General features: G+C 38.5%; 1 protein-coding gene across 1 annotated transcript; it reads right to left on the bottom strand.

The window, feature by feature from the left end:
- Positions 1-1870: 1870 nt before the first annotated feature.
- On the bottom strand, positions 1871-15685 carry LOX (lysyl oxidase). Its single transcript, XM_033181449.1, has 7 exons — positions 14753-15685; positions 14290-14398; positions 12784-12921; positions 11376-11532; positions 7814-7909; positions 7357-7472; positions 1871-4132 (listed from the first exon to the last, which is right to left on the bottom strand). The coding sequence occupies exons 1-7, from the start codon at positions 15381-15383 to the stop codon at positions 4126-4128; spliced, it is 1254 nt and encodes a 417-aa protein (XP_033037340.1). The 5' UTR covers positions 15384-15685; the 3' UTR covers positions 1871-4125.
- Between the last annotated feature and the right edge of the window lie 7243 nt (positions 15686-22928).

Here is a 22928-nt window from a genome sequence, read left to right as displayed (position 1 = left end):
GCCAGCCACAAGTCTACATCTGTTTTACCTGCAAGACTCCTTAAGAATGAATTGTTTTTGTGGGTTAATTTTGTGAGTTGTTCCCCAAAAACACTTGCCCAAAGTTTGGGTCTGTTTGCCCTCTCAGGTTGCGAGATTTCTGGCTAATCTAGTGCATGTTTAAATAAGGATTACTATGACAGCAACGTATCTCTTTATGTAAATAGTTTATAGCTAGAGTTAGATGTATTTCCTAAACAAATATGTACATATGTGTGTGTTTACATCTATAGTCAGATATATTTCTTGTAAACCCTAATTAAAGCAGTGTGATTGTTCTTGCAATGCCTGCTGTGTGCCCTTGTAAGTAGCTGGTAATGGTGATAAAAGTTTATGTATGACCACAGTGTCTACTCAAAATATCAGCTAAATTTTTATCCATCATAGACAAATTTCCAGTCATGTGATCTTATTAAACAATTTGTGAATACAAAAGGCAATTAAGAAAAACTACCAACCATATCCATGGCTTATAACATTTTAGCCTAAAATGAACATCAGATGATTTATTTATATAACAACAAATGACTACTATATACACTTGAAATCATTTATTCAAGGCATTTTTATAAAATCTTGCAATCATAGTATAGATGTATAATAAAAGAATATCAGAATGCAAAGAAGAATATAAAGCCAATGTCTGAGCACCTAAAATAAGAGTTCTTCAAAAAAGTTACACATGTCTTACAAATAACATTCCTGAAAACTTTGGGGGAAGCTAAAACTTCATTAAAAACATAACACCAAATGACATGTTACTTAGTTTATAGCAAGCAGTTTTATATTAATTAAATGTTTATATACCATCAGCTAAGATTTAATGCATCTTACATTCAGATTTAAATAACTCAGCACCATTTCAGGTTAGAGGATAAATGAAATGTTTAGTGTTTAAAAGTGGCCCAGGAATTTTGGTAGCTAGGAATGAGACTTAACTCACTGATTGAATATATTGATTGTGAATATGAGCTCAAAAGAAAAAATATATATAGAAAAAAGGGTACTTTTTAGTTAGCAGTTAATACACTGACTGGTATCAAAACACATGATTTTAAAAACAAAGTATCTCCTTACCAGGAATTCAGTATTTTCATGCAATCTGCTAAAGATTAACTCTCAGTGCCAGGAAAATTTTAGTGAATTGCATTGCTTCTAGAATCTGAATATTCCGGAAAAAGTTACTACAGATAATGCCTAGTGAGTAATTGGATGATAGAAATTGTAAATAAAGTTATTCTATAAAAATATACAGATTTTCTGGAAATAGGCAAGTTGTATACTCATATATGTTATGCTACTGTTGGAAGACTGCGTGCTAGCCTCAGAGCTCAAGACATCTTTAACCCAGACTGTGGTCTGAATCATTATGAGATTACTAATATGGCATATTGTAAACTGACTCATAAACTCCGAAATTATGATCCTATTTAGTCCATTTTCTGTTTTTTTTAGTGTAAAAGCCAATCTCCTGTCAGTACTCAACATTCTTTTTATCATTGCCAGTTCCTATTTTTTTAAATGTATTTAGAGTTTGGTAAGACTGGTCTGTGTTCTTTATTTTATTAATTGATAACCTTCATCAACTAATCATTATCTTTGAGTTTTGGCAGTTATTCAGAGAAGAGATTCAATGTTCAAAATAATTCAAAGAAGTTCAAAAATACTGAGTGTTAAATCAGTACTTGTGAGTTACTTGGGTGTGTTTAGAGGTGCTGGGAGGGGAATGAAAGTTCACTTAAGGAATAAAGTAGTATTTTTAGCTTCCTAATTGAAAAAAAAAATTGTCAAAATTAACCAAATAGTAGGTGTTATATTTAAAAGGCAGACATTTCAGGGATTGAACACATTTTTAATTATTAGAAATACACACATGCATATAATTAACCTTTAATTTATTTTTAAAAATAAATTATGGTCATGAAAAACAATAGTGCTTAAAATTGAAATTTTATAGACATGTAATTTTATTTCCTAAAAATGAAATAAGATGAACCTTCTGGGTAATAATGGGATTTTTAATACTTGTTGAGGTTATAGACAGTCTTTTTTATGTCTCAATGCATAGCATGTGAGTACCTGGCATATATTAGGCCTTCAAATGATGATGAATGGATAGACAGATAAAAGGCCCAATGAATGACTGTAAATGTGTCTTCTCCTATATATCCATGATGATATTGCCTAGTTTTTAATACAAGCTTAAGAATCAATAAAATGATAGATCTGAAATCTGTAGATGCCAGTCTGGCTCAGTATTAATACTGACAGTAGTTTTTTTTGTTTTTTAAGAAAGCAAGTATATTAAAATATCTCTATTAGAAAAGATTACAATTTGAAAGAATCATTCTACAATCTTGGAACTAAAAAGCAATTTAAGGCAAAGAGGTACATCAAAGAAGCTATTCCATAGCTCAGTTACTAGCTCAACAAAAGCTCTGTCTGTACTGTCTACTGGTAAGCATGTGCCCTGGTGGATAAGGATCATATGTACCGCTATATCCGCCAGCTGATGACTGTCCATTTCTAGACCCTCTAACCATGCTATGCACCCAGTGAGTGCAGAATGATTACTAGTCATTGATGTTGACTTTACAATTCTATGACATGTAATACAGGATGCCGATGCACTTTTAAAATTCCACCTAACGTGTTCTGGCACTGGAAAGTCTTACTTGAGATTTTAATACTGGTTAATGTAGGAAAAATTCTGCTTAAGCACTACTAACTTAAAAGTGTACTTTCATTTTCTTGAATTTAGGAAAAAGCGAAAAATCTCAAAATTCTATTATGGCACATGGTTTCACAGTTTAAAATGCAATCACACCTGTCTCATTACGCAGCATGATCCTCGGTTTTGCAGAAAGTATATTTTTCCTTTGTTCACCAACCCCTCAAGTATGTAATACTATGAGCTTTGCTAATTTAGACTACATCTCAGACACACACACGTGTGACTGATTCCTGAATAAGCCTGAATAGAACACAGGATGATATTCCTGTGTTCTAAATAATGTAAAATTTTTAGCATTCCTCTCTTTAATAGCTGAACATCTTTTTAAAATCTAGAAAAGTTGAAAAATCCTAAAATGTTTTTCAATTGTTTTAAGTTATTTGAGAGACAGTTATGGTTTGGTGGGGACTTGTTTATATGATTTTATGTCAGCAAGAAAATTGTATCTTTGGCAAATATTTTAATATGTTTAAATGCATATTATCTCTGGATGTATGACATCAGTCATCAAATGACTTCCCAGTTGCATGGCTGCCTTACGTATACCAGTCCCAAGAATGGTGATATTAAGAATCCCACTTACAACCTCTCTGCTCATGGGAAAGATGAAATGATAGAGGGCAGCCTCAAGAAATATCAGACAGGAATTGGGCAGCTCCCTTACTTATTTGTTCCAAAACAAAAGTTGACTCAAGTCAAAATGAAATTGTGCATTTGAAAGAAAGAAAGTTATCTACTTGTTTTTAAAATGTAAACATAATTTTTATATAGGGATGTAACTATCTGAATACATGTATTGCCATGTCTCTGCTATATAGTAATATTTCTTGACACCAATGGTAATGTGTTTGTTTCTTTCTCAGCACCAGATGTGTCCATATGTATATAAACAGTAGGAGCATTGTTTCTAAATTCATCTATGCTATGACATATATAAACCCATTATTATTATGTTTCACTAAAGTTCCAGCACATTAGAAAAGTTTCAGTTCAAAGTCATTTTGGCTCATTCACTTAAATAATACTGATCCTTTTGCACTATAATTTCAAAAGGAACATGAGAAATTTGGATTTCTTTGAAAGAGTCAAATATGTAATTACAGAATTGAAACACTGTGATAATTCACAAAGTGACGTAAATAATAAACATTAAAAATTTCCCAAGTAATGATGACTTAAGTGTTCAAAATCCAGTTATGTGCTTTGTTATTGAAAACAGTCCAAACAAAATTTCTTTTGTTGTTTTCTGTTCTCTTTTTCAAAATACATGAATCCTACTGAAGTTAATCTATTTTTTTCCCACTTCAGAACACCAGGCACTGATTTATCCATTGGGAGTTTTGCCTTGCTTTCTAATACCTAGATTAAGAAGACAAAATAAGACAAATTATTAACCTTATAATATAATGAACAAGTACAATAGACAAATTTAAAGTCAACCTTTTAAAAACTTTATGCAACAGTTTCCCTCCGTCTAAGCAGCAATCATGTTGTGAAATTATGCAGTAGTATATCATTTTAATAATGGTTTGAAGAAAGTGACTATATCAACAGCAGAGATGCCCAATGCCTACACTCTTCACATTTAGAAGCAAAGAAACCACTTCTGAAACACTCAAGAGTACAGCAGGACTTCTGGCACCAGCAACCCTGACCAGGGGAATTCATTCCATGGAACAAGGGTGGCACATCCACCAAGAAGCAGAGTCAAGGCCTCTGCTCCATCTTGAATTAGTCCTTCTCCAGCATGACTTTGGATATAGAATAATACATTAATAGGCAGAAACTAGACCAAAAGATCAATCAAATATTACTGTATTTAAATGCGATCATAGATCTTCACGTAAGGAAGTAAAAATTCACTTATGCCAAATCATAAACTATCAATTTCCAAACAGTAAATTCTGTGATGAGAAAAAAAAAAAAAACTTACACAGTATTTTATAACTGAAAGGAGCCTCAGAGTCACCTTGTCCATACATTTTGTTTCAATGAGGAAAATGAAGGAGAGAGGGTACATTAACAGCACACACCTATTTACTGGGTGGCTTTTACACATCAACAGAATGCTCTTAAATATCTGGCAGGAAAAGAAATCGGTGAACTGATAAACGATATGTCTTCAGAGTGACACTCACTGCTGCTTACGCAGCCACCAGAATGACCTGAGGGCCTTAGGCAAGTTACACTTCCTGCTCAAAAAGCTTCAGCCTCCCACTGCCTCCAGAATAAATTTTAGCCTGCTCTTCAGGGCTTTCTTCCATCTGGCCCCAACTTACTTTTCCATCGTTTTTGTCCAACTCCTAACTCCACGAAATTTATGCTTTAGCCAAACTAGAAGACTTGTTTTTCCAAACATGCCCTGCAGTTTCCTCCTGCCATGCAAGTTGCCTGTGATGCTGACTTGCCCTGGGCTTCCTTTCCTTAATGCTCCCCAGTGCATTCCTCAGACTTCAAGACCCAATTCAAATGTATCCTAAAGTCACTCCTGAAACTCAGCCCAAAGACACCTCTCCTCTCTCTGAACTCTGATTCCTAGGAAGGAAGGCCTGATGTGAAAGTCAGAATATAAGAAGCGAGCATTATTATCCTGAAGGTGTGGGGGTTTTTCTCAAATATTATATACTTTCCCCAATATTTCCACTCAGAACAAGTATGATATTTTATTATGATCACTAATTATGAGTAATTTCACTTTTTCATATTTTCATCTTATCTATATTGGTTATAAACATTCCAACTTCAACTACTCTTGAAGTTTGTTACAGTCAGTAATAACCAGTGAAAAAAAAAAAATCAACTCTATATGAGTGACCACATCAGGAATCCCTCTTGTACAATCATATTGCTGGAGCAATACAACAATTTTTATTTCTTCTAAATATCTGACAATATCCAATTCAATGGAATCTACTGATTAAAAGCAAGAGACATTCTATGGAACAGACCTCTCCAGACCTATTTCTAGTGGGAAGTCAGTAAGACATACTTGGGAGTTACCAAACTTATAAAAAAGGTCCTTCTGATCCCACCACATTTTATTTTACCCCTCATGAAACTTTTCATATTGTTATCTCTATTACAGTTATATGTGTAATTCTCTCACTTCCCCTACTCAAAATGCCTTTACTCGAATTATTTGAGAAAGAAATTAATTAAGCAGTGAGTGAGAGGCTGCAAGGTGGCAGACCTGTACCTGACAATGGGTATACAACAGTGGACAAAAGACTAGATCCCAGCCATTACTGACTGGAGCAGGAGACAGACATTAAACAAAGAAATTCCTAAGTAATTAACTGAAAAGAGTGTAATAAGCCTACGGCAGTATAGCGATTAGTAGTCCTATTTATGTTTGCATTATTCAGTAATATCTGGTTCAGGGCATCAACAAACAGTAAAAAATGAGAGTGCAAATGAATAAATAAATGGAGAATGGATGAATAAATTAAGGAATTATAAAAATTAAGAAAATTATTTAATCTGTTTATTTAAGTGCAAATTATTTTAGCTTAAATTATACTGGTGTTCTGGCAGTGGGGGGCAGGGGTTAGTTATACTATAACCAACTCCACACAATATGGGCCATAAAATCTGCCAGGTTTTCTGTGCTGTGGGCATGTTCACAAGAATGTATGTGACTATTTTTTCAGTGCTATTCTTTTGCTATCATAGGCTTCATCTATCTCTAATGTTGTGACAACACTTGTAAAGCACAGTCTCTGCTTCTTTATGTATAAAGTCCTGGGTTTTGTATCAGGCAGAAATTTCTATTAATTATGAGTTTCTAGTAGAGCTCTGCTATACCTGTCTGTATGATCCAGTGGCACTGGTGGTACCCCAGTGACAAAGCAAAGCTGTTGAGTGTTGAGTATCATTCCAATGGAAATAGTATTCTCATTGTTGGGAAGCCATAACTCAAGTGGCATATGTAATTATAATCTAGCACCCAGCCACACTTGGGGAGGTAGTGCTTAAGGAAATGGGGCAGGACAGACAGGCGCGCAGGCAAACCTACCCAACTTTCTTTCATTATTTTCATCAAAGCACCTCTCTGTGAATAGATATCTTTCAAGATTCCATTCAAAGAAGAGTCTCAGGAGAAGGAACTCAAATATATGACATCTTGATTTGTACAGACCAGGGGGGTTGATCTCTTCAGTTGCTTACTTTATGGCAGTGGTTTTCAAAATGTACTTTGAAGAATCCTAGCAATTTTTTCAGGGACTGTGAGGAACGGGCAGGAAGCAACTCCTGGGGCTTCTATAAGCTCACCCACTCTACATATTGAGCAATTTGATATATTGGGCCTTCACAAATGCCTTCTGGGTAAACACTGTGGTCTGTTTATGTCTTCTCCTGAAAAGTAAGCTTCTCTTGAAAACTAAAAACCTTAGTACATTCTCCTTTGCCTTCCATTATTAAAAAAAAAAAAAAAAAAAATCAGACTGCATACCATTTTCTGCCTTTGGTCTGCTTACAAGAAAGCTGCTGTAGTAGTAGAAACAGATACATTCCATGTATAATGTTTGAGCATGAACAAAAATTATTTGTGACAATTACTTAGCTAAGCAAATAACACTTACGGTGAAATTGTGCAGCCTGAGGCATACGCATGATGTCCTGTGTAGCGAATGTCACAGCGCACAACGTTGTTGGTATAGTCAGATTCAGGAACTAGGTAGCTGGGGTTTACACTGACCTGGACAATACAAACAGCATTTGTGTTAGAGTTCCTCAGTATTTCTTTTTCCACAGGGCTGCAATAAGGAAATTGTTAATGAGGGACTCAGCTAATCAAGCAGGGAAGGGATTTTTAAGTTAAGTGGTTAAACTCTGGAGATATTATGGAAGGAGACTGCATATTTCCCCCTAAAGTTCTTTAAAATAAGACAGATTAGATTAGATTAGATTAGATTGTTTAGAAATAGTTTGAGGATGTATAATTGCTTCCAATACCATGATTATTTAACATCTGAATCCAGAAAGGAGGGCCTATTGATCTGCAATATAAATGCATGGTATATTTTCAAAGGTCTTTACCTTTAGGATATAGTTTCCAGGTTTTACATCTGTAATATCAATCCACTGGCAGTCTATGTCTGCACCATAGGTATCGTAACAGCCAGGACTCAATCCCTAAAATAAACAACATAAAAAATGTTAAATGATGGTATATGGTTAGGCTATGCTAAATAATATGCTATTATTTGCAAATTAAATTTTAAGTTAGTACTTACAAGATTCTGACATAAAACTATACTTATATTTCATCTCCCTTGAGAAGTATTTATTACTCAGCCTTATAGCACCTCCAGCTAAAAAAGATATAGGACTAATATAAGTAGTAGTACATCTCACTTCTTAAAAGTGTCATATATCACCAGAGATAAATGCAATCTGAAGGAACAAAATAGGTCTCTACCAAAATTCTAGAATTTTAACAGTTCAGGAATAAAGGCCACATAATAATTAACTTAGCTCAAATATCCTCTTCTCAGTGAAATCCTCCTCAATTTCCCCTTTTAGAAATTACCTTCTTGTACTTTGAATGGCCATGATACTTTTTATTGTGGATAGCTTTTATAGTGTTTATCCCTTTTGGCTCTCCATTATAATCATGCTATGTAAGAATATAGCTAACCAGAGGTTGCAAGTTCCCTAAGGGTGGAGTCTATGTTGCATCTTTGAATAACTAACATTTATCAAATAGTATGTGGCAGGAGCAATTGTAAACATTTTAATATATATATATATGTGTGTGTGTGTGTGTATATACATATATACACACACATATAAAAATTCAATTTTCACAACTACATGAGGTGCTATTACTATCTCCATTTTATAGATGAGAAAACTGAGGCACACTAAGATCAAATAACTTACCCAAGGGTTTCCAGCTAGTAAGTGGCTAAGCTGGTTTTGAGTTTCGGTAATCAAAGTCCAGAGTCCCTGTTCTTAACTACCACACTATACTCTTTCTCATACGGTCACTGAAACATGACATATTTTGTTGAAGGGGCAAATGCATGACTAAACTGATGAATGCCACATCACTCCACTTGCTAAAACATTCACATCAATAAGTAAATGAGCGCCTTCTATAGGCTGGGAGGAGAAAAATACAACAAACACAATCCTTGCTTTTAAGAATGTTATAGTCTGGAGAAGTTTCCTCAGATTGGAGTCTGTAGGTATATTCTTGATTCCATTAGTTCTTCACAAAATGTTTTAACTTGTATTTTCATTCTAAAAGTAATTTAAATTTAAAAGTACATGCTAGAATTACTTTAACTCAATACTGTCACTCAATTCTAGCAACCAATATTGCTTTGCTGTTTAAGATCACTTTGGTCACCCAAGAGAGAGTAAAATCACCTTAGCATGCTCTGCCAATGCTGGTTTAGCTATAGCTTGTTTTGGGAAGAGCAGGGGAGAATTGTGCTGTCATACAGCACACAATAGCACAGACAGGTCAAACTCAGAAGGATCAGTGTTGCAGCAGTGAGATTCATATTCTATTGTTATCGTCTAGATTCCTACCTTGATCTATACATCACTTAACAGTATGTTGAGTAGTAAATACAAAATGAAGAATTTTTGGTCTGATTCTAGCATACAATTCTGATTCTAGCATATAATACATACTCAATAAGTGTTAGCTATTACTTCTACTACTACCACAATGTTCAGGACATTGTAAAGGGTTTGTTGGATTAGATATTCATTTAAGATGGGTTTAAGTAATGCTTCAATGCTTATCTTGCCTTCTAATAGACAAAAGACCTTTAAAAATGCTGAAATTGGCACTCTAGAATTCATCAGCTGGCAGAATTTAAATATAAGCTTTGCTTATTTGCACAGGCAAACAAAAACTAGAGTTACTAAGGCAAACAGGCATTTCATGTAGGCAAAGTCAAAATATAAAAACAGATTAAATGTAGAATGTTAGCTGAGGCTCTCTAAATCAGCAATTTGAGTTTTAGCAATACATGCTATTTGTTACATGAAATTAATAGGGTGAATGCAGCTGTTTTAGTTTTGTACATATTTAATATGTAAATTTTTGTCTCAGAATGCAGGAGTTATTAATATATGCAAGTATAAATCTAAAGAAGTTATACCTAGTTTTATGCTTGAATACATTTAAGCAGCATTACAGTAAAACTAATCTAAGTCACCATTGGGTGATTGAGAGATTATTTTTTCCTTTAAATGAAGCCATGTGAAAGAGAAATTGGTCTAATGAAAAAAAAATCAAATATATAAATCACTCAATGCAAGGTTTGGTGAATAATGGTTAAAAAGAACATATATGGAAGATGATTAACAAGAAAGCTAGCATAGAAAATGAAATGGGGTTACCCCAAAGAAGAGGGGAACGGGAAGTGCTATAATATCTACAATCCCAGCTTCAAATATTTCAGAGTGAGCTGTCCAGAGTGCCTCTTTTTATAAATGGGGCGAAAAAACTTTAGGTCCCTTGCACCCTTGCACAGGACTTGCAGATCGCTGAAAAGGGAATCTCTATACACACACATGACTAATGTGTGGATAAGTTACATTTCTTCTTTCTTAAATAAATACTGTCCCGAGTCACGTAGAAGTTAACTTTTCCCCCTCCAATTGCTATGATGCTCTAAGCTCAGAGAAAAAAGCAATGGTAACATTTAGGTCACCAAACAGCTTCCTGCCGCAGCCCTGGAATTTGCTTCCCAAGATGCCAACTGCTGACCCCTTTGTACCCTGAGTTATGTACCATTCACTACGCTTTGCCAAGATCTGGGCAGGACTCAAATTATAATGTCCTTTTATAAATTGGGGTTTCATATGGAAATACTGACATAGCTTTTAACTGACATGCATTTTCCTATGATAAAACACACAAACTGCTGAGTTCAGCACTACTTTAAAAAAATCCATCCCAACAACATCTGACATCAATTATCCTGTAGATTTAAATATAGACGTGTGGAGAAAGAAATGGTGTCCTTCTGCTCTAATTTGCATTATTAAAAGAGACAACTTTTTAAAGTGCTTTTAAAGAAACGTATTTCTCCTCTATTTGCTAACCCCAATCACTATTCTATTTCCAGCATAAAGCAGAAGGAAGGAATGGTTTCACAGGTGAAAAACCAGCGATATCTTTTTTTTACAGTTATTTACTAAGCCGGTTAAGGAATACCGAATGGGTGCGTATGTTGTCGACTCTTCAGACTTTTTCAGAGAGTAACTTTCTGTTCTTCATTGTGGAACATAACAAGGACCCACACTGACCTGTGATCATGAATAGGGCCTACATGCATAACTGGAAATACTTCAGAAAGTAATTTGGATCATCAAGCCGTCATTTTCCTTTTCCCAATTATTTTCCATCTTGACAACGTGGACCTCAAATTGAATGCTTTACAAAAGAGAGGTGAGAGGAAAGAAAATACTAGACTCATGGGGTATATCATCTTCAGTTTTCTTTGAGAAAGGTCTCTGTATCCTTTTGATAAAAATGTTTGTTCTTTATGAAATGCTGTTTAGTGCTAACTAATGGTAGATGACCTGTTTCTCTCTGAGGCTTGAGGTTCCAGATTTCAGGGTGCCAGCATACCTGTGTGTGTGCAGTACATGCAAATCGCCTGTGGTAGCCATAGTCACAGGATGTGTCTTCAAGACAGAAACTTGCTTTGTGGCCCTCAGCCACTCTCCTCTGGGTGTTGGCATCAAGCAGGTCATAGTGGCTAAACTCATCCATACTGTGGTAATGCCTAACATCCCACAAAACAAAAAGATGGTGGGTGGTCAGTTACATACAGAGAAAGCAATGAAGTTATTAAATGACTTCCCCCATGGCTTCACAAATTTATTTTCACATTAAAATTGAGACCAAATTTATCTTCTAAAAGAGAGATTCATGCTAGGGTTTTTTTATGCTCCCCCCCCCCCCACAGGACATAAATCTATCAAAATTGCAAGGTTTAACTTTGCTACTAGGACAAAAGACTTAGTTCATTATTTTGCTTTCTTATTGCACCCCATTTTGTCTTTGAATATTACAGAGAAATGGACAATAAATTATCTGTTCTGAAGTGAAACTTGCCATGTGTTCTCTAGTGTATTCTTCTTGGCTGCCACTGCTGATGTTTCATTCCAAATAGCAGGACATTACTTTTTCAAGGTTTCTATGAGATTTTTAAAAAATTGAGTTCTCACATATTTAAAATCATTAGTGAAACGCAAAGGAGAAATCATGGCATGTTTTATCCACCATTATTATTTAAATAGTATACACGTTTATTTAGAAATAAAGTATTCCTATTTTATCAGGAAAGTGGGTGACTTATATCTACTTTTGTCATTTCATTAAACAGAAGGTGCTGAGCTGTTCATCTTCCCACATAAGGAAAAACCAAGAGGACTGGCTTGGATTTCAGGAAGTAAGTTTAAGGCCACACATCAGGATTTCCTGACAATTAACTCCCAGGCAAGTTACTAAGGCAAATGATAGAATTACCTTATGTAAAACTCCTTAAATTTAGGATAGAACAGGCAACCACCTTGGGTTTGATACAGGTCTTTTGAAAGATGGAAGAAGGTCCTTCTGAGCTCAGGGGGTGTATCATGTACATCTTTCTTTGAGAATGGTTTCTGAATCCTTGTGATAAAAAACGTGTGGGCTTTATGAAATGCTATGTAATGCTAACTAACTGTAGATGATCTCGGCTGTAATGGACTTTTAAAGAAATTCTATCTGTAATGCATTGGAGTAAATTTTATTGAAGTCAATTGCTGTATCCTATCAACAGCTTTAATAAGCTGGGCTTCAGATTTTCCATTTCAAAAGATAACAGAATGGTGTAGTAGATGGGTTATGTCAAATTACATAGAGAAAAATTCAAAATATAAATAATAGCAATTTTCTCCCTTTCGGTAAGAAATAAGACTTGCATTTGTGATGTCAAAAATCACCCGAAAAATGAAAAGCAACTCAAAAGTACCCAGGAGGCCCATTTACTTACTGGTGACAACTGTGCCATTCCCAGGAATATCTTGGTCGGCTGGGTAAGAAATCTGATGTCCCTTGGTTTTTCACTCTTTGGGGAAATCTGAGCAGCACCCTGTGATCATAATCTCTGACATCTGCCCTGTATGCCGTACTGTGATTTTGAAAAAAGAAAAATTATTATATTCATAGAATATTAACTAAAGACAAAACTACAAATAAAACCTCCATTATATAGTAGTGACAATCCTCCTTCCCCAACTAGACTATCAGTTCCAAGAGGCCAGGGCATTTTTTTTATTTTGTTCATTGCTGAAAAGCTCCTAGAACAGTCTTGGAGCAGTCAGAGCTCAATGAATATTTGGTGAATAAGTGAATGAATAACAACTATGGAAATCCACAGATTTTAACAGTAAAAACATAATAAATAAGCATTAAAAATCTAAACGTCAGAAGTAAACTTTATGTCTAGAATCAATTCAAGTTTGATCATATGAACGAGTGAAACTGAAGTGGAAATAATCCCCCAATAAAAAATAATTCACAGATATTTATTACGAACTTCAAGTTTAGCAAAACTTTTAAAAATAGTTAATAAGTTGCAAACTGAGGAAATAACTCTAAAAGAGCATACCCAGATTTAAATTAATAATTTTGTAACTTCATTACCCCAAAACAATGGCAGTACTGTAAAAACATCATAGGGAGTTCAATGGTGTGAGTGATGCAAGACTCAGGAATGAAAATGAGCGTGGATGTCTTCACTTCCTTTAGCCTGACAATTGTAAAGGGTCAAAGTAGAAGAAATGTACAAATAAACATTACTGTGTTCCTACTAATATATTTAGTGTGGCTATATGTTCAGATGGTATTGATGACCTTATTTTATACTTTACATTTTTGATTAAATTTTTATTAAAACATATTTTGCTCCCTTTGCTGTTTCCCAGCAGTAAACTCAGAGAACCCCAATCTCAGAGTTACTATTTTATTTTTAGAATAGTGGAAGAACAAAGTTCTTGCTCATGGTCTTATTCTGGCTGAAGTAACACCGAAACAACCAAGTTCATCGTGGTCTCAAACAAAAGGGGAAAACTTAGTCTTTACCAATGAGGCTACGATGGCAAATTTGCCCCCAATCTTTTAAGGGGGTATTAACACACCCTTCATTACAATAAATTTTTTGAATTACTGTATAGTTGTTTTATGAAAAGTGACTGGAAACAATCGACTCCCAAGTTTAAGTATCTTGGAAAAAGAGCATGAGACTTCAGTCTCCAGGATAAGGGTTTGCGCCACCTCTCTCTAATTCGTGCTGCAGTTTGAGACAGAACCCACAGAAATCTTCAAAATATTAACTCTCCGTCCAGGTCGGCATGCCCAGGAGGTCACGTCCCACTTCCCAGCTCTTGTCCCACTTCCTAACACTTGTCTGCGCGGAACAGTAGCAGTCAGAACCAGGCACCAGAGCGCCCCCTGAAGGAAGACCGGGGAGCGGGGCCTCAGACATCTCAGCCCGTACCTGGCCAGACAGTTTTCCTCCGCGGCGCATCTCAGGTTGTACATGGACATCTTCTGCACGTACGTGGACGCCTGGATGTAGTAGGGGTCGGCCACCAGGTCTGGGAGACCTAAACGTCAGCAGGCGACGGGCGCAGCAGTGAAACAACCCGGCGCCCCCCGTTCCAACTCCCTACCCCTCTAGGTCCCTTACTCCTCACCCTTCGCCCACCGGGACTGCAGAGTGGAGCGGAGGGCAGCAAGAGAACTGGGGACTCCCGGGGCTGCAAGGCAATGTGAAAAGGAAGCAGGAGGGGCCAGACGCGCGGTTTGCACTAGATTCCAGGGCTGCCACTGCAGGCGCGTTGGGGGAGGGATCGAATCTGCGAGGACCGGGGCCCGCCGCGCCCAGGCAGCCACGTCGAGAAGCCGCATAGCTGGGGACCAGGTGCACGGGTGGTTCCAGCGGACTTGGGGGTACTTACCGTACTGGAAGTAGCCAGTGCCGTATCCGGGCCGGTACCTGCCCCCAGGTCTGGGCCTTTCATAAGTATCGTAGTAGTTGTAATAAGGGTTGTCGTCAGAGTACTTGTAGGGGTTGTACGGGTCGTCGCCCACCATGCCGTCCACGCGGCTGGGCAGCTGCAGGTTACTGAGCGTAGGGACATCTCCCGGCGCGGTCTGGTTCTCCGCGCGCGGGGCGCCAGCTTCGCGGGCTGCAGATGTCGAGTAGCCAGCTTGGAACCAGTGGCGGGCGGTGGGCCTGGGGCGGCCGGCGGTGACTCCAGATGAGCCGGCCGTCCGCGCCCGCGCCGCGGCGGTGCGGTTGTCGCGGATCAGCAGGATTGGAGTGCGGGGCTGCTGGGCGGAGGCGCTGGCGGCACCCGGGACGGCGGCGCCCGGGTCCCGGCGGCGCTGAGGCTGGTACTGTGAGCCCAGGCTCAGCAAGCTGAACACCTGCCCGTTGTTCTCCCATTGGATCTGCTGGCGCCAGGCTCCCGGAGCCGCCGGCGGCTCGCGCGGGGGCTGCTGTTGGCCGGCGGCGGGAGGGGCGCAGCGCACGACCGCGCAGAGCTGCAAAGGCCCGAGCAGGAGCACGGTCCAGGCGAAGCGCATCACTCCTTTTGCCAGATTGACCCAGCTCGAGGAGGACGTGGCTCAGAAAAAATAAAAACAGGGCTCAAATCACGTGAGGGAGGGAGAAATCTTCAACCAAGGAGCCGAGCGGAGCACGGGTATCTCAGTCTCCACCAAGCAATGCCAAGGGTGGGATTCAGACCTTTCCTCAGTCAAGGCGGCTGCTCTCGGACGTGGCACCCTTCCCTTTCCCCTTTCTCAGTCCTGGAAGGCAACGGGGAGCGGCGCGGCAGTCCCGGAGAGCGGGCAGTGTCTGGAGTGAAGGAAGGAGGAGTGATTTTAAACTTTCTGGCACGTTTGCAAAGTTACACAAGCCGTTCTGGCCCGGCCGCCCCTCAGCTATTTGTTCACGTAATGCGATTGGAAACGTGCAAGGCGGACAGCTCCTCGCCTCTGCCCCTCCCTTTCTCCCCTCCCTGCCCTCCTCCCCCCAGACACGTTGCACAGGGAGCGTTAAGGGGAAAGAACAAAACGGAACACACATCCTGAGACACACTGGCTTAATCTGGGGCGAACATGCAGGAATTTCAAAAAACTCAGACAGGCAAAGGCAGCCAGGCCATGGGGCGACGCCAAAATATGCACGAAGAAAAATGCTATTAGGTCACCAGCCCTTGAGAGGCGGGAAGTCGGGAGGTTGGGAGGGTGCTGGGGGCGAGAGGGGGGCGGGGGAGGATTGTGACTAAAGTTTATCCATAGAAGAGTTAACCAGACACATTTCCCAACGCACACTCACTCGCTTTTATGGGAAGCGCCCTCAGCAAATAAACCCCAGGATATCAAATTTTGTTTTTCTGTGTGTAGGTAATATGAGAAATGGGTTACAAATTTATTTCCTACAGTGAATATGTTAATAACCAAAAGTGAAATTTTACAGGGAACAAAGCCAGCTAACGCTGCAGCAATGAATAAACCTGTCTCTTTTTCAAAATGCCGGCCTGATTTGTACTTTGAGTGGAAGTGGAGAACAATCTTTCATCTCCACAGTGTCTATAAGGAAGATTCATTAAAGACTAGAACAAGTCTGCACGAGAAAGCACTCAGAAGGCATCTTCACATATGCATTGTATAAGACATCTTTCTCCTTCATCTTATTTATAAAGAGGTTTGACTTTGGTTTTAAAAAAAATTAAATCATCTCTGTTAAATACTGAAAGTCAGTAAAACATCGCTTGCTGTTTGATTTATCTTCCAATCTAAACAAAGGAGTTGCTGAAGAAACAGCCTTAGAGTTCAGATTTTGGTAAAGAGAAGGAAGTAGGAGTGGTCAGAAGAGAATATAGGTGGGGGATAAATTATGCTGACTGGAGAGAAATACATAATGGACCAGTTATTCATATACCACTCAGGGTTTGGGCAGTGCTAGAAACCTTGCAACAAAAAAATGGTTACTAAATGGTCTGATTTAACACTACTACTCAAAACCAGATTTTGGTTACCATTTTATTGGTCTCATCATTGGGCTGTTGTCCAGACATATTTCAATATTCATATACCTCTGTTAGTCTCTGTCTCTCCATATTTAATCATTTGGTGATGTGGTGGAACTCTGCTGATTTGACTGCCTCACATCCGTTTCCCTTTTCTTTCTTTCTTTCTAGTGAGAACAACTGGATTTTCCTTTGAGGGGCTTCCCGCCCATCCCACTCAGTTGCAGAGTGGAAGGACTGAGCATTTATGAGACTTACCCACTTCAAGAAGAGGTCATGAGATCCAAGTTTGGCTAATCAAGCCATCTCTCTAGATAGTTTAATTTTATCTGGGAACTGAATCTCGAGCCAAAGGACCCTGTCAAAAATGTTGCTCCTCAAACTACTAAAGAAAAGTGCCCAGGCTGGGCACAGTGGCTCATGCCTGTAATCCTAGCACTTTGGGAGGCCGAGGCGGGCGGATCATTATCATTGGAGGTCAGGAGATCCAGACCAGGCTGGCCAATATGGCAAAACTCCGTCTCTACTAAAAATACAAACAAACAAAAAATTAGCCAGGCGTGGTGGTGCATGTCTGTAATCCCAGCCACTCTGGAGGCTGAGGCGGCAGAATTGCTTGAGCCTGGGAGGCAGAGGTTACAGTGAGCGGAGATCCGCCACTGCACTCCAACTTGGGCAACAGAGTGAGACTCCGTCTAAAAAACAAACAAAGAAACAAAAAAGTGCCCATTATGTCTTGCTACACGGATCCCCACCCCACCCTGCCCCTCAAGCTACTTTAGGTGAGTACATTCTGAGACCTGGTTCTTCAGCATTTCCTTCTTTCTTTCTTCCTCCCCATCCCCCCCCCATACATTCCTTTGTGACTGAACATGGTCAGAGTCAATTTCTGTTGTTTTCCACCTAAGAACCCTGACTGACACTGAACAGGGTGTGGCTGCTTCTGTCAGCTAATTGGTTCACATGATTCTCAGTACAGGGTGATGGGTTTGGTTCAATTTGAGTCAAGTTAGATTTCCCCCACCCATGACTGCACAGCATCCTTGGTCACAGGGAAATATCACATGGCAGCTTGCCAATGGGTTTGCAAATCTATTACGTGCATGATAATTTGCACTTGAAGGTGAACATTCAAGTGCAATTCCCACTGATGGCAAGTCAACAGTGACGTCTCACTTGCCCTATAAGGGTCAGAGACATCCCTAGCTGTCATGTTACAGACTTGCTGCAGTGCTTAAAATTAAACTACTCAACTCCTCCAAACCCACTAACAAAGATGGAGTGAAAAAGAAGAAACAGGTGTATAGATTATAATTTCGATGGACAGGCCAAATTACAGGAGAAGCAGGAAGCAAAAGAGGGTAATTATCCCTCATCTGAAAAAGGCTATGCATGTGCCCATGAACCGCTCATTCCCCAGACGAGAGAAGCCTGAAACTGCTATTACTTGACCACAGGTTCCTGAGGGAAGACCTCTGCTATGCCAGACATAGTGTCAGAATGGCAGACCAAAGCAGCACCCCTAATGGGAGGGTAGAAAGTTTACATTGGATCCCAGATAAAATGCCCTTGTTTCCAATCCTAGTGCTCTAATTAAAAAAAAAAAAAAAAACAGGCTGTGTATCTTTGGACAGTTTATTTACTTTCTCTGGCTTTTGTTATATTTAAGATTCAAAGATTAACCAAATTCTTTCTAAAATATGTTTCCTAGTTTTAAAATATCTGATTTTTGTGAAAATTCAGGTTATTCCAGTTACTTTCAATTCATTAATTATAATGTGTTCATTATGATTATTAATATTTAATCGAGTAACTTTTTAGTTGGGCTTTAAAACATTGGATGTTAGAATCTGCAGACTGCAATTTTCTCATCCTACATATTTTTCATTAGTGAAATTCAATATATATTTATTTGTTTTATAAACATTTCTTGAACACATATATGTTCTGAAGTGTAGTATACCATAATAGTGACTTGCACACATGAGCACTCAAAATTTAGAGCTGAACGAATTTGATTCTTTTTTCAAATGTGTTCCAACAGACTTTAAAATTCTTATCAGAGTATAAATAACTGACTAGAGCAGTAATGATGTGCAATATTTATTATTTAAAACATGTACACACTACCAAAAGAGAAAAACACACTGCCCTTTGTCACACATGCTAATGAAAAGTTTAGTTGATTTTCACTCTCCTTCATTTCCTCTAAAATCTCTCTGGCTTAGGACTCTGCCAGCTGAAAAACAAACATGTGGCTACCACATTTGGGGACAACACAGTATTTGCAAGCCCTGCGGGAGATAAACTAGCCACACACTGTGTTCCCTGTTCAATAGCAAAACTGTTATTCAAAAAATTGGAGAAACCATAGGTCCTTTCCACTCAAAACGGTGATGATAATGATGATAAGAATAATAATAATAAACCACAGTTACATCAAGATACAAACAGCTTTTTTGCTTTGATAAGATCCACAGGTGATTGCACTTTTGACCATGAGATTTTCTTCTTGTGAACAATTCTGCAGTATGTGCCACAAGAGAAAAGAAGGAATGCTGCTAATTCTTTTTTTGAGTTTCTTGTCCATCAATATCAAATCTTTAAACTGCAATGTATGGCCCATTGGTCAAGAAGTGAAAGTTGTTGTAATGCCATGTTCCTGGTATTTGTTAAATGCATTTATTTTTGTGGGACATTTCATATAAATGGAAAACAGAAAGCCAAAACCATAAAGCAGGGCCTCTGAACTGCAAAAGCCAGAACAGTAACGCCACAGTCAAAGCAATCAGGTTCAAGTGTAAATTCTTTTGTTTAGGGCTCAAGAAGCTCATACGAATCTTGTTTTTTGTTAAAGACTAATAGTTGTATGTGCTTTGGTTCCATGTGGTTTGAAAACAAAACAGCATAGAGAATAAAATTTAAAAAGTGGAAAGTTGGAGATGTGTAAGGGGGAAATGATTGAGAAAACAGAATACCATCTAACGCAAAGGAGAATACACTCTGAGTGTTGAATTAGGACATTGAGGATACTTAAAAAGTAATTAAGAAATGTAACAGAGTGAAATACAGAACTAGAAATCTTTTTACTTGGAGTGAAATGGAGGAGAGAAGTAAGTCAGCCTTAAAGTTAACAGTGTGCTTGTGTTCCCTTCTACTACTCATCCTTGCCTTCTGCCACATACCACTTCCAGGTATTCACCCAAATATAAAAAGTAGACAGTTGGGTACACACTTGTCTGTGTGTCAAGACCGAACTGAAAAAAAAAAAAAAATGTATAAACAAACTGAGTAGAAGAATTCCAGAAATAATAACTTTTAAATATATCTGGCTTGGTTACCCATTCCTTTGGGCCACCTAAGGAATGGAAAAGCAGAATTTAACTCTAAGGAATAGAAAAGTATTTCATTCTGGTGTCCTTAATGCATGTTCATATGGGATGAAGTAAAGAATGTTAGTTACTGAAACAGAATGGGAAAATGAGAACAGGTGATATGATAGGAGAATGGGTCTTTGAAGTACAGAGAATCAGAGTTCAGAGTAATTTAATTTTATTAACAATAAAAATAAGGGTTCAGCTAATTGGCAAAATTGCTTACAAGTAAAGTCCACATGATTTAATTGGTTCTGATGGACAGTCCAATGGCAAAATGGCAACATTCTTCATGCTGTGGGGTGTATAGGGTCATTTTTGTTATTAATTGATAGAATGAGGTGTGCTCCTAGTTCTACCTCTGGGCTTATTTTCTGCTCCTAAGCTCTTGCTGGATTCAGTTTCACTGTCCCAATACCCTAAAAGTCATTTAAAATAACCTGGGCATAATCCTCCAAAATAGTGGGGTATAAGTCAGGAGGTTCCTGACTTATATTCTTCTGCCTATCGCATGCAGCAATTGCAATCTTGCTATTAGACAGTCATTCCTCTGCTTTAACTTAACTCAATGTGCATTGCCTTCTCTTAAGGCCTAGGGAAAACAAGATGATGAACGACTAACATCCTAATGGGAATTATCTGAGATTTTTTTTTTTTTTTGTCCCTCTCTCCTATAAAATGATAGATCTCAGAATATTTGATGGTGTTATGTGTGTTTGGAGTGAAGGCAGAATGGAAGGAAAATGTTGATGAGGCTGTGGAAGTGAAAACTTATTTCACAATTATGCTTGAGGTCAACTTTGAGAATCGTTTTTTTTTTCTTTCTGTTATGATTAGAATGCTACTCTTGATTATATAGCACCTTAATCAAACAATTAATTTTTTTTAATTTTTTGAGGCAGAGTTTCACTCTTGTCTCCCAGGCTGGAGTGCAGTGGTGCAATCTCAGCTTACTGCAACCTCCGCCTCCCAGGTTCAAGTGATTCTCCTGCCTCAGTCTCCCCAGTAGCCGGTATTACAGGTGGGCAACACCACGCCCGGCTAATTTTTTTATTTTTAATTTTAGTAAAGACGGGGTTTCGCCATGTTGGCCAGGCTGGTCTTGAACTCCTGACCTCAAATGATCAGCACGCCTCAGTCTCCCAAAGTGCTATCTGGGATTACAGGCTTGAGCCACTGCACCTGGCCTGAACTTTTTTTATGTAATGGCTTGTCCGGAGCCGTGAGGCCCGGAAATTGCCGGGGCCTCTGTTGCTTAAGCTCCGCATTGCGGAGACAAGATGGCGCACTTCCTGGTTCTTCATCATCAACTTTTCCTGCCCCCCCGTAGATAACTTCCTGCGCCCGGGAAAGACTAAGTCTACCGAGCATGCGCCTGGTGACATCTCTCATTATTCTCCTCCCCGCCTGCTCTGCTACACTTCCTCTTCCCTGCCAGCCTATATAAAGCATTGCACCGCCGCCATTAAACGAGACTTAATCAGGATACTGTCTTGTCTCCATTTCTTGTGTCTCTTGTCTCTCTAAATTCCCACCCCCTCCTCCAAGGTCTGTGTTAACGATCCCGCTGGACGGGACAATGGCTCTTGAAGCCATGAGTCTTTTAAACAGGCTCAGTTAGTTATAATTAGTCCTATAACTATATTGCAGTCAACATGGGTTTCTCTGGCTTTTATTTATTTTCTAATATTTCAACTGTTTTATGGATCACAGTTATCTCTTTCAGAAGGCACAGAGAAAAAAACTTAAGCCCTGTGTCATGAAGTCTGTGGGAACTGTGTCTCCCATAGGTCACATAATGGCACTGGACCCTTTAACCACTATTCTAGGCTACTTATGTGAATAAGACAGGCTTGTCTGCCAGTGAGATATCTTTTATACTTTATTCTCAATGGTCTACATAAGTTTTTGAAATGGTTAACATAAGAGCCTATAGTACAATGGCATATTGAAAAATAATAAATGCATTGATTAAAAGAAAATATTAAGTGAAAACATCAAAATGAATTTATATAGCTTTAAATGGTCTGTGGTTAAGGAGTCTCCAATGCCTGAATCATTGAGTTGAATACACAGGGTCTTTTCCAGTTTGCTAAATAGAAGCCTAGTCAAGGAAAGAAATAATTTAAAGAATAAGCAAACACACGTAATTATAAAAACTCCCCCAATTTCATCTCCCTCTCTAACAGGACAATACCTGTCCTCTCATTACTAATAGTCATTTCTGTTTATTACCATTTACTATGCTCCTGGAACTATACAACATGCTTGAATGTATTACCTCACTTCTAAGTTCACAATAACCCTATCAGGTGGTTATTAATATTTTCATTTTATAGATAAGGAACATATCTATAAAGCTTAGAGAGATAAAGTATTATGCTCAGTTAAAACTTGGCAGAGCTGGATCTTGAACCCGGGACTAACCTGTTATAAGCACCATATTTAACTCTTATGTGAAGCAGAAAGAAGGTAAGTAGTTGTTTCTTTCATTTTCTTTTCTTTGTTTAATTACTGGAAAAAATAAGCTGAGTAACTCATTAAAGTTTACATTACAAGGAGATTGTGACCAGACCAATTAAATAATTAGACTAGCAGTAACTGTCATCCTAGTGCCTAGGGGTAAATGGCTGTGGGATACGTGTGACATACAAGTTAGCTGGGAAGGTGACAAGTAGTAGAAAGAACGTTGACAATGGAGACAGACAGTCCTTGGATAA

Source organism: Trachypithecus francoisi, unplaced genomic scaffold (genome assembly GCF_009764315.1).
Source record: "Trachypithecus francoisi isolate TF-2019V2 unplaced genomic scaffold, Tfra_2.0 Lachesis_group2, whole genome shotgun sequence".
Lineage (NCBI taxonomy): Eukaryota > Metazoa > Chordata > Mammalia > Primates > Cercopithecidae > Trachypithecus > Trachypithecus francoisi.
Note: the sequence above shows the minus strand (reverse complement) of the source record. Positions and strands in the feature narration are given on the sequence as shown.

Bases quoted from the DNA above. Each gene is read 5' to 3' on its own strand.
- LOX (XM_033181449.1), bottom strand. From the start codon at position 15,383: ATGCGCTTCGCCTGGACCGTGCTCCTGCTCGGGCCTTTGCAGCTCTGC. The intron at 14,399-14,752 runs GTAAGTACCCCC...GCTGACGTTTAG, and splicing joins CACTGGCTACTTCCAGTACG to GTCTCCCAGACCTGGTGGCC. The intron at 7,910-11,375 runs GTATGCTGGCAC...TGTTTATTTTAG, and splicing joins CATGTACTGCACACACACAG to GGATTGAGTCCTGGCTGTTA.